General features: G+C 37.4%; 1 protein-coding gene across 4 annotated transcripts; it reads right to left on the bottom strand.

The window, feature by feature from the left end:
- Nucleotides 1-958: 958 nt before the first annotated feature.
- On the bottom strand, nucleotides 959-16240 carry LOC132262898 (CUGBP Elav-like family member 1). Of its 4 annotated transcripts, none has more exons than XM_059762374.1 (10): nucleotides 15242-16240; nucleotides 9458-9669; nucleotides 5457-5710; nucleotides 4494-4576; nucleotides 3767-3815; nucleotides 3505-3683; nucleotides 3131-3431; nucleotides 2870-3070; nucleotides 2348-2488; nucleotides 959-2272 (listed from the first exon to the last, which is right to left on the bottom strand). In XM_059762374.1, the coding sequence occupies exons 2-10, from the start codon at nucleotides 9610-9612 to the stop codon at nucleotides 2001-2003; spliced, it is 1635 nt and encodes a 544-aa protein (XP_059618357.1). In that variant the 5' UTR covers nucleotides 9613-9669; nucleotides 15242-16240; the 3' UTR covers nucleotides 959-2000. The 4 variants fall into 4 exon arrangements, with proteins under 4 accessions (XP_059618357.1, XP_059618355.1, XP_059618358.1 ...); XM_059762372.1 differs by lacking the exon at nucleotides 15242-16240 and adding an exon at nucleotides 12411-12799; XM_059762375.1 differs by lacking the exon at nucleotides 15242-16240 and adding an exon at nucleotides 12434-12449.
- Nucleotides 16241-16828: the final 588 nt, after the last annotated feature.

Here is a 16828-nt window from a genome sequence, read left to right as displayed (position 1 = left end):
AAACGTGTGTGTTCATATTTTTGACACCATTAAATATTGGCATAATTGCTAATTGAGATGACTTGCTGTTCAAGTGTGACACTGTATTGTGTGAAGCTGAATCGGCTGAGAAATAGCTTTCTCAGCTCTTCTCCGCGACTCTCGCGTCAATACGATTCTCCTGTATCTTCGCATTTGTGGTGCCATAAAACATTCATTCGATAGAAAGAATACGCTTTTATTGATCTGGGGAGACACGAAATTGAACTGGAGAAATTTTATGGCTATCTGCCTTGCAATAGACTCACTTTATAAGAGAAGAAGTTGAGTGTCTTCCACAGAAAGTCTAGACTCTTGATCTTTTCTCTCATTTCACTTAAGAGATCTCTTTAATCCTCTCTCATTGGTCTGCATATCTCATGGCGGTTTCGCCGAATGACTTTTTACACCCGCACACAAGCAGCTAACGAGGGAAATTGTATCTCATACTAAATATTTAATATGAAACTCCTAATGTGTGTCCATATCTTGTCACTGTGTTGGTATTTTTCTTCACGTGCTTCCCATGTTGGCAGCGCTGCCGAACGTTGGGAATTAATAAAGACACAATCAATATGTTTTCGTCTTCTTCTTGCATTAAATATCATGCATCATTAGAAACCATAGCAACATAACAAAAGCGAGTCCCTAACCGCAATTGATTCCCTTTTCATTATTTCTCTATAATTTCCATTATTGGACAGCACTCTGCTGAATCCAAATTGCCCACTTACCATTTGGGATTGGACAGTTACAATCCGACAGCTCTTACTGACTTGGCTGAAAAGGTGAATCCAGGAGGTCAAGTGTCGGCGAAAGGAACATAAAATGCCATTGTTGCTACTCAGTACTTCATTTTCGCATCTGTTCTACATACATGTGCTTGCTAAATATTCGGTACTTCAATATACCAAATACAAAATTTGATAAAAAACCTTTCTCAAATTTTCAAAACATATAGTCTCATATCTTTATGTACATTTTTTTCGGTATACCTAACATACATAAGTTTATATGTAGCGTTAAAAATGAACAATATTTCGTTTTCTCTGCACTTTTTCACTTTCATCTTCCATTTCAAAATTTACTATTTATTTTTCCTTCAAGAATTCTTGTTGATGATTTCATTGAATTTTATAAACAATCTCCTGAGATTATAGGAGGTTCGAGAAAAAAGATTCAATGCTTCTTATTACATAGCGACGATGATTCACCTTATAAGTTAATTATTTTTTCACCAAATTCAATTTTCTGTACATTTTTTTTTTATTTCAAGATATGACTTCAATTTTTTTTTCTTTCTTCCTTTTAAGTATCTTCTATTTCTTTGTGTTCAGACTGATTATCACAGTAATTCAGTTATTAACACATACATAATTGTAAACTTCAACTTAAATATTTCATATATAGACAGAATTTCAACTTAAATTACACTAAATCTATTTTCCCTAATTTGTAATTAAAAAAAAAAGTTCTGGATTCCCTCAATTTGAAATAAAAACTCACTGAATTAGATTTTCTCTTCTGGGTATTTTCTTTTCGCATTTATAAAAAAAAATCTAAAATATCTCAAAAGAAGGAAAAACACGAATTTTGAAGAAATCCAAGTATACATTTTCTCGACAATTATTCCAATTTTAAAAGTGATGTAAATACAGAATGTTACGTAAAGTATTTTCCTCTTTAAAATCATATATCGCATAATGCATGTAACGCCAATAGGAAACGAAAATACAACTGGTTAAATGATTATTTTGGCAAATGTTACGATAACGACGATTTTTCTCATTTCTCTTCTCTCTCTTTTTTGTGTGTGTGTGTGAAATATTCCCTTTCCAAAATCCACGTTAAAAAAATACAAGATCTTATCGACTTATCATTTCACGTTTTCCACTGTCTTTTAACATAATACAAAAGACGTTTAATTCATAGTTACATCAATCAGTGTTTGGGTGTGTGGGTGTGTGCGATGTCCTCATTGACTAATAGGGCTTCGATGCGTCCTTTGGCTTCTTCAGTTGTACTTTCAGACGTTTCGTGCCAATCTGGAACCCGTGCATGGCTTTAATGGCCGCATGGGCCGACTCGGCACTGTCGAAGGACACAAAACCAAAGCACTTGGACAAGTTTGTCTGCTTGTCAATGAACACCTTCGCCGATATCACCTTCCCGAATGGCAAGAACGTCGATGCGAGATCCGTGTCCGTGAACTCCTGCGGCAAGTGATAGATGAACAAGTTGCATCCTTCAGGGCCTGCAGAGAAGGTGGTTTGAGAGAATAGTTCATCATAAGGGGGCATTTGTGGTCCCGAGGCTGAGATTCCCATACCTTCGATTTGTTTTCCAGCAGCCGCCGTGGCAGCAGCTGAAGTCAGTGTGATGCTCGACAAAGGGCTGCTTATGCCTCCACTTCCGAACTGCGAGAGCCCCGTCGAGACGAAGGGTGTCGCCAGGGATGATGGATCTGTCCCTACAGACGGGAAGAGAATTATTATTCATCATGCGAGATTACATTTTACAAAATTGAACAAGGAAAACTTAATTCACTTCAACGAGCTGAGTTCATCAAACAAAATTGATAACTCTATTTTCATGAACAATCATCATTACTCTATATGTGTTTTCAACTCCCTCACCTGTATTCGCTAATTTTCGCAAAAGACCTAACAAGCCGAAAGATTATTTTTTTAATTGTAATTCCATCTAAATCTCAATGTAGGCGAGAGCGAGACTCTTTCACATATTTTATCACAGCTTAGCTCGCTCTCTCCTAAAGTCATGACTTAGGAAATATGGTCTTGATTCAAGTTTTCAACACATGGTGATAGTATTGAGTTGAGAAATGTCTTACAGAGCAGTGCTGCCGCGTTGGTCAAGTGTCCTGATGGCGTGTGCTGCGTCGGGGCGATTGTTGGCTGCGAAATTGCGGCAAGAGCGGCCAAGTTCTGCACGGTCATCGAGGGCAGCAGTCCCGTCGTAACCGCAGCCTCTTGTTGACTCGGTAATCCCGCGAGATAGTTGAGTTTCTGCTGGATGAGATGAGCCTCACCCGCTGAGCGAATTAAAGGCGTGTTAATGCTGCCAAAACACAACAAATCCGGAGGTTTCTCACCTTGCAGGAGCTGATGCTGCAGACCCACAGTCTGCAGTTGCTGCAGCAGCTGCAGAGACGCCGGCGAGATGGTCTCGGTGGCCAGAATGGGGCTCGTCTGCTGTGGTGGATTATGAAGAATTGGCGGTGTTACAGTCGTCGATGCCTGCGATAGTGGAATATTGATATTCGCAGCAGCAATATTCCACAGATTAGCCTGCATCTGCTGTATCTTCTTCTGCTCCTTCTCCTTCTGCGTGTCGGCGAACTTCACGACAAGCGGAGCTGAGCATCCATCCATTGTTTGACTTTGGTGCAAAGCCTAAAAGAAACATTTTTGATTATTCTCCACAAACCCCTCAGCAGAGGCACACTTTCATTACACCGCAGAGTACCTTTATAGCGCAAATTGCGGATTGTTTTGTGGCAAATGTGACAAAGGCACAACCTTTACTTTGTTTATTCTGGTCCCGCAGCACTGTACACTCCTCAATTTTGCCATGTTGATCAAAGATTTGTCTCACATCATCCTCACTCAGCTTCTTATTCAACATTCCGACGAACAGCTTTCGCTCTAAGCATGTTGTAAAATATGGGAAAATCAAGTTTAGACAGAGGAATGGAAACCAAGGAAAGTTATATGTATTTAAGAATTACCATTTCGGTTCTCGCTATCAGCCGGCTTCATCTGAATAGGATGATGCATCTATAATGAGAAAAATTGGACGAAAATTGTTGGTTATTCTGTGAAATATTCTATCCACATTCGCATACATATAATTTATTGTTTGATAAATTGATTAAACATCCTTTTGTAATTTAAAAATGTAAAATAATTTTTATTTCATCGTCCAATGTTGGATATATCACGAGAGAAAAAAAGGCCATCCTTGCTTATTCGCATACACTAATACCCAGGAATTGGTCATTTTTATTTATATCGCGCTGTGGGTGCATAAAAGTATATTGTACTTAATTGAGTGGAAAATGGGTCTCTATAAATAAACATTTTTGTATCGATCTTTAAAGAGGCTACAAATAATTTTATCCCGACTATGCTTACCTCGACAAAAATGCAATAAAATTATTTATTCACCGAGAAGCATTTGTTAATTAGGATACTTTGATTAGAGCACCAATTAAAATTCATAGTGTAAGGATTGAGAAGAGAGATAGAAAAAAAAATATATAATCTCCACATGCATCACATAAAAAAGTGTCGGTACGCTACATGTATACAAAATGTACATATAACACAGCATAATCACAATTCATTAAATATAACAGATTTGAAAATGGTTGTTCGTGTTCAGTTTTTTTTCTTCTTCTTCTATTCCATATACAACATTTCCTGAAATATCACTGTTCAATGAACATTACTTACCCCAACAAGTGTTTTCACATTATGGAGTGCATCTTGTGCTTTGAGAGCAGCTTTTCGGGTGAAGAACGTCACAAAACAGCACCCTGAAATATACAGAGAAAGCACCGTAAAGCAACAAAACAGACAACAAACATATACAGTATGTTGAGAGAGAGAGAGAGAGAGTGATAGAGAAAATATATAGAGATGGAAGCAATTTTATTTTACAGAGTGTTGCAATCTCAATTTTACTAATTAATTTGAATCACCAATTAGTCAAAATCTAGCGTCATATTTTTCATTTCAAAAATTTTCATCATGTATACAACACAACACTCTGCATCTCAATTAGAACAAGTGCCTTCTGAATTGATATATATATTTTATGTATCTCAGTGAATGACACGATTGATGATCATAAGGAGACGGAAAAGCAGATAGCACATATAAAAAAGGGGGGGGAGAGATGTTGTCCTGAAAATATCTGTGAAGTGCAAAATGACAGTCAAAACAATCAAATTAATTACAAATAGGTACTCTTTTTTACGTCTTGATGGCTGAAAAATGTCATGCACGCGACGCTTTATGTACATACAAAATACACGAATAGATGACAGGAAGAATTTCACAATGATCTCAATGAATGGCTCTCTACTAGAGTTATTTTTCTATATGCCTATAAATCACATTGAAGATATAGTCTCAGCTGTACTGGTAAGCCTTCAAAAATCCGCTCAAAAATATCGAGTGTGACAAAAAGGTATAGATTGAAGAATATTATGTATTTTTGTGAAATTTTCCTCAGTGTGCATTTGAATAACTATTGCGAATTTTACCATTTTTGCATTAAAATGCTAATCTTTGGAGTAGTTTCCTAATCTAATGTATTCATTGGAAGAGTGCAACTTTCGTCACTTTGTCGCGAAATTAGGTTTTGTTGTTACAGTGAATTTTGGGGCATAATTCAAGTATATTTTCACTTACCTTTACTCACACCCGTAATTTTATCACGCAGAACATTAATTGAGTGGACTCGTCCGAACTCCTCAAACATCTCCTTCAGTTGATTCTCATCCATGGTCTTGGGTACTTGTCCAACGAACATCTTGATATAGTCGGGATCTGGCTGCTCGCTCGGTGGACTCTCGCATGGGAAATCCTTGTCACAAAGGCCATAGTTGTTGTTGGCAATGGAGATGTTGTTGTTGTTCGAGTTGCCACCATTGTTCATGCTGCCACTGTGAAAGATTGCAAAAGTACAGGAAAATCCATTACAAACTTCTCGCGCAAGCGGAGAAAATTCTTAAAATCGGGATTTATTTGCCAGCAAACTATTTTTACTCACTTCAATTTATCAAATTTCTCATTATAGTCGAAATACTTAAAAAAGTCAATGAGCGGCGTGTAATGCAACATTGTACTAATTATATTTCTCAATTCACGATCAAGTAAAATAAAGCAAAAAAAATACTTTGATAATAAAATTGGGAATAATCAATAAATTATTCAATCAAATTCAAATACAGCTGGATTTTCTAAAGGGATTTTCACTGGGAAATTGTGTTGCAACAAAGCACGCGCACGGAAAACCCTTTGAACTTCTCACAGGACAAAATTCGACTGAAGTGTGGTAAGATTTTTATTCTCCACCAGAAGCTCAACCAGAAATTAATTTTCCGTTAGAGTAATTAGTGGGGAGGTCGACAGAGAGAACAGAGAGATTTGAAAAAGTGATACGAGCACGAAGAGAGAGAGTGAGAAGCTCCTCTGCAGAATTTCTAGTTGCAATTTTTGAGACAATATAATATATTGTTCGAAAGTTTCACCACTGTGAGCAGGGTCAAATTTCAACAAGAGAAAAAGTTTGAATAGACGAGCAAAATGTACAGCGCGCTTCTCATTACAGGGAATTTTATCGTGCTCCTGCTAAACGACTCTTCGGACGAATATCTCTCCCTTCTCGAGCTCTCTTTTGAATTCCCCATATATTAAATTTATTTTTCTCCGCTGCCTCTCGCTCAGTCCGAGATAAAAGGTGCCCAAATATTGGCCACAATATCGACCTTATCTGTGGTTTTGTCCCCCCCAACTGTTGATGTCAATTGAAAACAAAAGCCCTGAGTGTCCTTGTAATTTCATGATGAACCGTGACAAAGAGAATGGCCAATAGCTTTAATCTCACTGTGTGTGTCCCTGGAAAAAAAACCTGCTCTAAATTCTGTTTACCCAGATAGAGAAAATTTAATTGGACAAGTAATTTCACGCAAAAACGTTTATACGTATATTACTGCAGGAACTTCTTCTTGGTATATCATTTCTCTTATCTCGAGGAAACAGTGCATAAATACCAAGAGGATTAAGTCACTTAATGTGATGCTGTTTAGATGGCACAATTACATGAGAGGACAAAAGCTACAAAATTGTCTTCTCCCAGTAACAATAGTTCAAATACCAAAGGAAGCTTCTGTGAGAAGACAAATTGCGCTGAAACATCTCGCAGAGTATCGATTTATTTTCCGCACAATTAAAAATTATACACTTAAATCACTCTTCATCCATCTTTGTCCTCGACACGCGCATAATTGCAAATATAATTTTTGCTGAGCCTGAGAGAGACACAACTGAGAGCGAATTTTCCCCTGGAGACCCTTTCTGAGCTTTTGCTGTTATTGACACTTGAGAAAAATTATGTGTATTCGCATAACCCAGGCGATTAGAGGGAATAAAGGCGGAGGTTCTACAACAATTCCCTCTCAAGCCGGCATTTGGCCGCCCGAAACGTGAAACGCCTTCAGCTATTTACCCACAAATCGTGCCTTGTGTGCATTTCAAGGAATAATCCCATAAGCTTGTTGCACTCTGAGATTTTTTTTTCTTCTTTCCAGACCCAGTCAAATACTTGCCGGAGCATTTGCGTTGTCCAATTTGGATTAGATCACAATCAGTCAGCTCTGCGGGATTGTATTGAACTTGCCTAAATATTGGTCCACACGGTCTGCCAATAAAATATACTCAACTAATACACTTCGTGTTCCAAATATTGCCCCATGGATGTGTATTATTAACATAGATACTCTGTTGAGGGTCATTTTCCCTACCATTATTGCTTGGACAAGAAGTCGAAAGTGATGAAGCAATACAAATTAATTAGACTGCCATGGCGCCTAATAATGTATCATCTCCTGTGTAATTACTTAAATATTTCCATCCCCTCAACATATACTTTCACCCTGTTATCACCACACAGTGACTCCAAGTCAAATAGGGCACCTTGATATTCACTTAATCAAATTTTCATATCGAACACTTATAGAGTCCAGATAAAATAATGAAAATCGACAGGATATATATCCCGACGGGAAAGTCACTCGCGATTTTAGTCAATTTTGTGACTATTCAATTATTTTTTGATTTTTTCGTGATTTTTATTCAAATTTTGATTATCCCTTACAAATTTCAATTGGTTCTTGATATTTCGTGATTTTTATTTAAACTTTGATTATTTCATACAAATTTCAATCATTTTTCGATTATTTTATTCAAATAATTTAATATTTGATTGACACCATTAAGTTTGCTCAAAAATCGCCTTGTGACTTGCCCATTGATATATCCTGAAGACATCATATCATAAAGGGATTCAGGATTGGCCGAATATCTTGAAACTTGCCATGATAATTACTTATTAAGGAGGGAAGATTCGTGGAAAAATTCAGATCTCTAGCTTTACGTGGTCTTAGAGGCTCTATTTGATTTGGAGTCACTGTACATATTGATCAATTCATGAATATTCTGGTATATTCTTTCCATATGCGTTACTAGAGAAAACGATAATAGCTTTCGTCCTTTCTCAGCTTTGCTCACTTTGCCTCAGCAGATGAAAAGAGCAAACTTGACATGTAATATAAAGTGACTATTTAATTTTGTGAACCACCAGAGTTGTTTATAATCTGCCCAAACTTTGCGCAACTTGTTGTACATTTTATTCTATTTCCGTCTTCCTGGAAAAGTTAATCTGTCCGAATGACACTCCATATTGCAAAGGTCACAGAAATACTCTATGAATATTGTACTCTATTCAAACTATATATGCAATATGTATTTGCATAAGCATAGTCAGTTTTGGTTCTTGCACAGAGAGAATCTGAAGCAATCTCTGCCTTTTAGTAAATTAAATGAAAACTCAGCTAGCAAATATATAGAACAAACTCTGGATGGGAAGTCTAAAGTGAATGGTCTTAATTTTTCCACAGACTAAATTGAAGTTCTTCAGATATTTATCACTCTGCACTGCTTGCCTAAATCTGTTCGTAATTCGTGCAGATGTAATGGGGGTGACTGACTACGTGTTGAAGGTGTTGAGGGGAAATGATAAGATAGTTCGAGATCCGAGTCTATCGAGTGTTATCTCACTCGGAGGGGATTTTTCGTGATAAGGAAAAAATGGGTTAATCCGATTGCATGCATGTGAGAGTGTATGCAAATGGACTGTCCAAAAATACATTGGCCAATTTCACTTTGAGCTTCTCTTGTGGTTCAATTGGAAGCCCTCCGGGGCGGCCATAGGAGAGCGCGATGTGAGAGCGAAATGCCACGCTGATTAAGGTGATTATCTAAAGATAAAGGAGACAAATGGGCGAATCAGCGCTTGACGCGGTGCCAAATTGAAATAATGATGATGGGCGAAGGAATTTTTCACGAAATTGGCACCAAAAGTGAATTCTTCAGCAGACATTCAATCTGACATTCAAACCAAGACATTTTCTGCATGACCTTTTCAGCAATCATTGAGCAATCGGCCCCTCACTCCCAACGCCAAATAACATCAAAAACTCCCGCTGCGCCACCCAACAAAGTTACGGAAATACATCGGCCAGACAATGAGTGTTGTTCAGGGGGAAGGGAAATTGTGGCAATTAGGCGCAGCATCCAGTGCATGATGAGTTAATATAGAGTGATTAATAGGTTTTCTTCTATATACTTACTGGTCTCTCGCATGGGCCTGCTCCTGCTTCGAATATGGATGAATATTGGAGATTATCTTGTTGGCATTGTTATCCACCTGCTGATTCGGACTGTTTTTTCCTGATCCAGGAGAGATCTTTCCCGCCAGAGCGTCCAATGAACTCAACATTTCCATTTAACTAATTGCTGAGGTAGATATTAATGGCTTGCCCTATACCGTTGTTATCTATCGCTGAAAGGAGAAATATTCTTTATGTCACACTGTCACTCTTTCAAAGACTTTCTCTTCTTCCACTGTGTCTCTTCTGTCTGACGCAGTAATTACAAGGAGTAGCGAGAGGAGACAAAAAAAACTGCTATTTCTTATTCTCAAGACTTTCGTCGAGTTATACACGGAGAATTTAGGAACTTCTCCTGATCATTATTGTACGAAATTCCACACGGGATAAAAATATGCCGCGAAGTTGGCGAGAGAGTAACTTTGACACAACTAAATTTGAGTGGAAAAAGTGAGTGTATCATGCGACAAAGGCAACATATTACCCGTATTGCGTTATCGCATTTTATATCACACTGCTCCGCGGTGATAACATTTCCTAGCAACGGCCAACAATTCAACAGATAAGATAGCAAGCCTCTACCTGTTATACGGTTTGGAGTTTGGAAATTTTCGTTTTGCAAACACAAACACTTGTGTGAAATACATCGTTACATTCGTCTCTATCTCACCTCCACTTCTTATCAGTCCGTGTACTTGACAAGGCGGGGGCAGATCGTTTGCAATAAGGACGAACAGGGGGGATTTAGAGACTGCCGACCCTTTGAATTAGCAATCTTGATTGTAAATGTTTTCATTTAACACAATGTGCTGCACAATCCAGAAAATCAGAAGCATATATTGATTGAGTTCTCAATGAGTTTAGTGTTCTCAGTCAATTGTGCAAAAGGTCATCAAGAATTCAGATTGCATAGAATCTCACACGCGGTGTGGAAGGTTTTTGTGCGAAAGAAGGATATCTTTGAGTAGATTCTTCAATACAATAATTCACTTTGCGATATTATTTGCCTGTACACGGATTTCCTTGCTACACAATACGGTGTATTTTCTGAGGGAAAATGGAGGAAACCTTCGGAAAATCGCATATTAGAGTAAATTCGATTTTGCTCAGGTGGTGTGGGTGGAATCTCAAATCCACGCAGCGCGCGCGATGGCAACTTTTTTTTCTGATTGTGGCGAACAGCGCTTTTTTTCGCTCTAGATATAACTCTCATCAATCCCCAATGAAGCATTCACTCAGGCAAATGTATTCATGTTATGAGCATTTATTGAAATTTTAGTGTCACCCCTGGCAGACTCTCTCACTTTTCTCCCCTTTGTTTTGCGTTGAGCATACATGATTCCCGGCTATAGTGGCACATTCTAGGACGGCATTTGTGCTCCAATATGTCGATACTACACATAGTGAGGGATATAATCAATGGTATCTGCCATTTTTCTATGATTAAAATTCCAACTGAGTCACCTGTCAATTCCTAGACCAGAATACATTCAGCAGAAAGTCCCCTTTTTTCCCTATTCTAAACCCACTTAGACTTAAGCGAGAGGAAAACTCAATATGAGTAGAGCAAATCCAAATGTGTTTCGATAAAAATACTCAGTCTCAGATTTCCATTAACCGCTCCTGAATTCGATTTGTCAAAGTGGAGTGTCTGACAATTTAGTTCGATTATCTCTGATTAGGAGCAACTTTCAATCTTTAATCTTGATTTGGACAACCAACATGTGTGGCAACATGAAAGCAAGGAGGATATATGACCTGACCGACCTGATGAGCATGAACATAAAATGGAATGAGTTTTCCCCATATTCATCCATGAATTCTATGTATATTGCTGCCCTATGCTTCAATGTGAAGCAATTTTTTGTCGCCTTTGTCTCATTTAGTGAAAAACAGAGCCGGTGCTGAATTAATGAAAAATCACTGATGGGAATAACTTTGAACTTCGATGGATATAATCAGAGAGTTTTCGCCTCAATTGTCACTGTCATTTAGCTCTTTTTTTTCTGCTGCTTTATGTGGAACTTGTAATGCTCATTCGTGGTTGAAAATGTTGTAAACTTTGTTGCGGGACTAAATGAAGTGATGTCCTGAGAGCCTTTCATGGGGGAAATTCCACCTTATTCAATAGCCTTTAGAGTCATTCATCACCGAAACGGAGACAAATATCGATTTCCACTGATATAATAGGATTTATTGTGACAATTTTCTTCGTTTCCACGACAATGTTTTCAGGGATAATCGGGATAATGGTCCCATGACGATCGTAACTCAAGAGCTAATTAAAATTCCGTAGGTGGAAATCGCTATCGCGAAGGATTTGCTTCATTGAATTCGACCCTTTCATGATTTATGGTGCATTTGTGCGTTTCAGTATACCTTATATCACCCCCTTTATGCCAGGAGACTGGCATTATTTCGCAAAACGGATTACATGTTGAAGTTCTTGAGTATGAAATTGGACCCTCAATTCACAAATTACAGTATACCCTTTTGCCTGCTAGCAAATTGAATTTAAGGTATACATGAAATTTGGCGCTAGAAAGTTTCCATATATCAAGATTTCATTCAATATTTATTGACATTGATATTGGCGCTGCTGGAATTTCGCGGTAATTCCCCTATATAAATTGCCACTTATCTCACAAACTTTCCATGCGGCATTTGTAGGAAGATGTTGGCTTTGTAAAGCTCAAGTGACAAAAGGAAAAAGGATTTTTCAAGCCAATTTCCGCTCCAGAATTTATTGAGATTTCCTTTCACATTCACCAGTGCAAACTCATGTAATTCAATGGGAAATCGAATATTTCTTCTTATCCCGAAATTAAATCGATATACATTTGGGATTCATCTAATAGAGAGAGAGAGAGACTTTCTTAAAAAATAAAAGCAGTAATATGATTTTGGGAAAAACCTGTAAAATTCTCCTTTGCATACTTTTCCATTGAGCTTGAGTAATTGAATGAATTTCTGTGACACTCGAAACTGTTTCTTTTCAACGCCAAGAGTTTGTGTCATTGAAAAAGTTCACATTTTTCTTTCCATAGTTGCAAAGTGACACTATCCAAAGGGTTCTCTTTGCTCAAAGTATCACACCGAAGAGAGCCTCATCCTGTTGTCTGTGTTTATCATGGGGAAAAAATATCACTGGTGGAGAAATTGTGACGAGGATAATTCACTTAACAGTGTAAACATTATTATTCAGCAACATGGAATTGTTCACCTATTTTTATTATTGAATAATTCGGAGGACACAACAGTTTTACACTCAATTGAACGCATTTTCGATCAATAAAATCTGGCGGAGTGAAATTGAACAGATGTAACAATTGCTACTTTGTAATCATTTTACACTTTCACTCCAGAGGACGTCCACTATGGTTTTGCTTTTTGGTGGTACAAAAAAAAAACTATGCTTCCTGTGCAAAAGTGTCTCGATATTTCCGCGAAGTGTCACTGCTCACTGGCAATTGTCTCACAAGTCAGAGAAGAGTGGTTCTCCCCTCAGACACTGCAATAGTCCTCGAGCGATTTGTTTGCCGTCCGATTGAGTCCATAACGAGTGATGCCTCACGGAGCACTGTCTGATAAATTTGCAGGTTCTTGAAAAAAGATTACAAGCGGTGAAAGTGTTCCGTAGCCTCAGTGCGAGGTCGAACGACGGCGTCCTGGCAAGGAAACTGAACACTCCAGCCTTTACTGAGCGTGTGACACTTACACGGTAGTAAATGCATCACATCGTGGAGTTACGAAGGTCCGCGAATCCCGCATGATGCGACTGCGCCCTGGCCAAAATCTTACCAACCATTAATAAACTTTTATTACACAATCACATTGTAGGTGTTACACTGTAAACCCACACTGCGAGCCCGCGAAATATTAATGCATAGTGACAAAAAAGGCAACTACACTATTATTATTATTGACAATGAATGGCTCAAACTCTGGGATGTTATTAGTTATAATGCTTCGGGGGCTCCGCATAAATGCAAATTTACACTTCGATTCGGCACTCAGTATTTCATCCACATTAATCTGATTACCATTTGAAATTACTTTAAGTGGTGGCGCAAAGGAAAACTGCCTGTTTAAACAGCAAATGCTAATTCAGTGGGTATCAAATCAAAACTGAATTGTTTCACCATAGTCAAACATATCTGTATACGCAGTACACAGAGGAAAAGTTGCACAGGATGTAATAGTTTTCGTTTACATAAATATAAATAAGTAAACAAATAAATATACATATTCTACAGGGTGTCTTGAAAGAACTTCAAGCGAAAGTGGTTAGGAAGAGAGATTTGGGGGACTGAATAAATATTAGATTTTGCAACTCAAAAAAGGGGGGGTAGAATTATGGATAATCATCAAAGTCAATATCGTTCTTTCCAATGTTCCATAAAAAAATTACTGTGTGCCGATCGGTTTCCGAAAGGACGTAGTTTTCCATTGAAATATTGAGTTCAAGGAATATGGAGAGTCGCAAGAAATGACAAATAGAATTATATAGTGCACTAAATTTCTCTGATATAATGGAATTGGTACCTTCTGCCGCAATTATATCATTGAATGAAGATCATTTTGCTCAGTTTGTATCGATTTCTTGTCCATTTCAGGCGAATGCCACTTAAAATTTTTCAATCTGATTGATCAATGATGCAACAAGTGGCTCATAATGTTAGTCAATGTCACTTCCAGTTTATTCAGATGCCTTGCATTTACACACCTTCTCATCCTGTAGCATCTTCTCTATCCAGCAAAACCATCCAGTTTAGGAGTTTACTCGAGAATGTCTGAAGGGAAGTGTGGAGGTATATATTGTTGAAAATTTCCCACTTGATAAAGTATCGGCCGATGGTGCACGTATTATTTAAGTGGAAAACAGTGAAATTGGATATGAGTTTCATTTTCCACCTTCAATTCAGGAGGTGGATAGGAAGACGATAAGTGGAGTAACTCCATATGTCGCATGTATCATGCAAGCTTTCTCGGATCGTAAATTATTAAATACACTGAAATGTGAGCCTCTCATTTTGTTCAGGGATACAATAAATACATACAGGTATTCCCAATAATAGAAATCAATATCCACGGCCAATTAATAATTGAGAATCGAGTAAAAAGTGAAGAGAAATAGCGTCTGACCACCGCCAGTCGTGCCACACGAGTGGAAATTCTATCAAGGAGGAGTGGAACAATTTTCTCACTATCGTGGAAAATATGCTGAGAATTCAGGAACACCCTGTCTAGTACATATTTGCCAAGTGTGACAACTTTTGGAAATCCAAAGCATTTTCTATTTTTACTTCTCATCCGGATCATTTTAATATGAAACACTGCTATCGTATTTTCATTAGAAATGATGAGTTTTCTACAAAATGCGAGCAAAAAAAAACGGAAGATTTATTTTAATCACGGAAAAATCTCAATCCATGGACATGCATGTATTGCGACACATAATTCATATGTACATATATAAGCAACATATGTATGTGTTTCACTATTTCGGTCAGTATCAAAACTAATTATAACATCATCGCCATATCATTTAATACAAAACTCTCAAAATTTATGCCGAATTATGACAGTTGGACCAGGAAAAAATAGCACATGAACCTCAATTGAGTAATCTAAATTTATGTTTATTGTTTCTCTTTATGTTATCCTAAAATTATATATTTCAATTCATCCTCCATTTCACACTGACGGATATACAATCCACACTCGTTCAAAAAATATACTTACCCCTGAAAAAAATGTGTGATACAAATTTAGGTCTGTGCGCGTTTCTTTTGGGAAACATGAAGTTTCACTATCAAAAAACACCTGCCCAATTGCCACATGTTGATAAGTTTATACAACTGAGACCTCTACATTGTGCATCACATCGCAGCATTCCTCTGTGATAGCATTATTATTTCTAACACATCATTTATCAGATTGTAAATCCCATTTAGCGCTTAATAAAGGAATAATTTTTATGTATGACGATAAAGACATATTATTTGAGCAAATAGCAAAAGATACAGACTTTCCTATCATTTCATTATTTGGCTAATTGTATTGCACAATAATTTTCTTCTCAATATTTATTTAGATTCTCTGTCGCTATGGGAAGGCGTGAGCCAAGAAAATATCACTAAATTCTCATGATATCGCATAATTTATTTGAATTGTACAATTTTGCTTGCAATTAATTCTGAATTGGATCCAAATGGGTGGAAAGTTCCATTAAATACATATGTGTAATGGGACAAAATTATATCATTTGTTATTAAATGGGCCTTTTTTTTCTTTTGAAAACCAGAAAAGCACAGTGAGACACACAAAATTCCTTTTATCTCTGTGGGATGAATAACTGGATAGAGGAGTGTTAAATTTGGGTTGATATAAGTGCTGGTATTTATGACACTTAGGATAGATTTTCCTGCTTGACTAATTTATGCAATATGTTCTGGGGCAGCAAAAATGCTCTCAGTTTATGTGATGTTTACTCTCTAGAAGAAAAGTGGGAGGAAACAGAACGCATACTTGCAAATATATTCACACTTTTTGGTGTACATAGAGAGGTGAAACGACACAAGACAAATATAAAAGCGTATATCACACAACAGAAATTAAACAGTGAAAAATTATACTATGAACAGTGTCACAAAAGCAATAAACAAAATTTTGATCATTTACAACAGAAATGCAAACATTTTCGCGTTCGAGAGAAACGTGGTTCCGTTCGTTTCACTGCAGATGATCATGCGCGACTGCCTAAAAGTGTAGTATCTGGTGGAGTGACTCGAATGTGTCTTATACTATTCTATTAAACAACTCAATATGATTGGTGATAAAAAACGCTCTGCCAGACACACTGTGAAGATCCACGGAATTTTGTGAAAAATCAAGCGCAGAGAGTGTATTGAAAATGTGAAGATAGTGTTTGCAGTCTTATCAGCGTGATGGCTATATGAATATGAGTGATACTGTACTATGTGGACCGTATTTAAGATTCACACATTTTTTTTACAGCAACACAAATTACTTCAAGGCGAGCAAAACTTATTTACGTGCTGGAATTTTTATTTTTACTTAATTTCCACACTCTCTTTCTCTATCACTTACCCACACAGATTTGCCATGATAACCTACTGACTTTTCCTAATCAGTCTCAACTTTTTTATCTTCACTCTCGTTGTATAATCGCCAAAGGCCTTCCGAGCCTAATGTTTACGATGCAAGAAGTTCTTTTTATGGCTCATATTTATTAGAATGATGACGATTGTATTTGAGGAGTGTTAAAATTAATACAAGAGCGAGCTTCAAGAAATCTGCAAGGCAGTG

This window comes from Phlebotomus argentipes, unplaced genomic scaffold (assembly GCF_947086385.1).
Source record: "Phlebotomus argentipes unplaced genomic scaffold, Phlebotomus argentipes genome assembly contig_15, whole genome shotgun sequence".
In the NCBI taxonomy this organism is placed as follows: domain Eukaryota; kingdom Metazoa; phylum Arthropoda; class Insecta; order Diptera; family Psychodidae; genus Phlebotomus; species Phlebotomus argentipes.
Note: the sequence above shows the minus strand (reverse complement) of the source record. Positions and strands in the feature narration are given on the sequence as shown.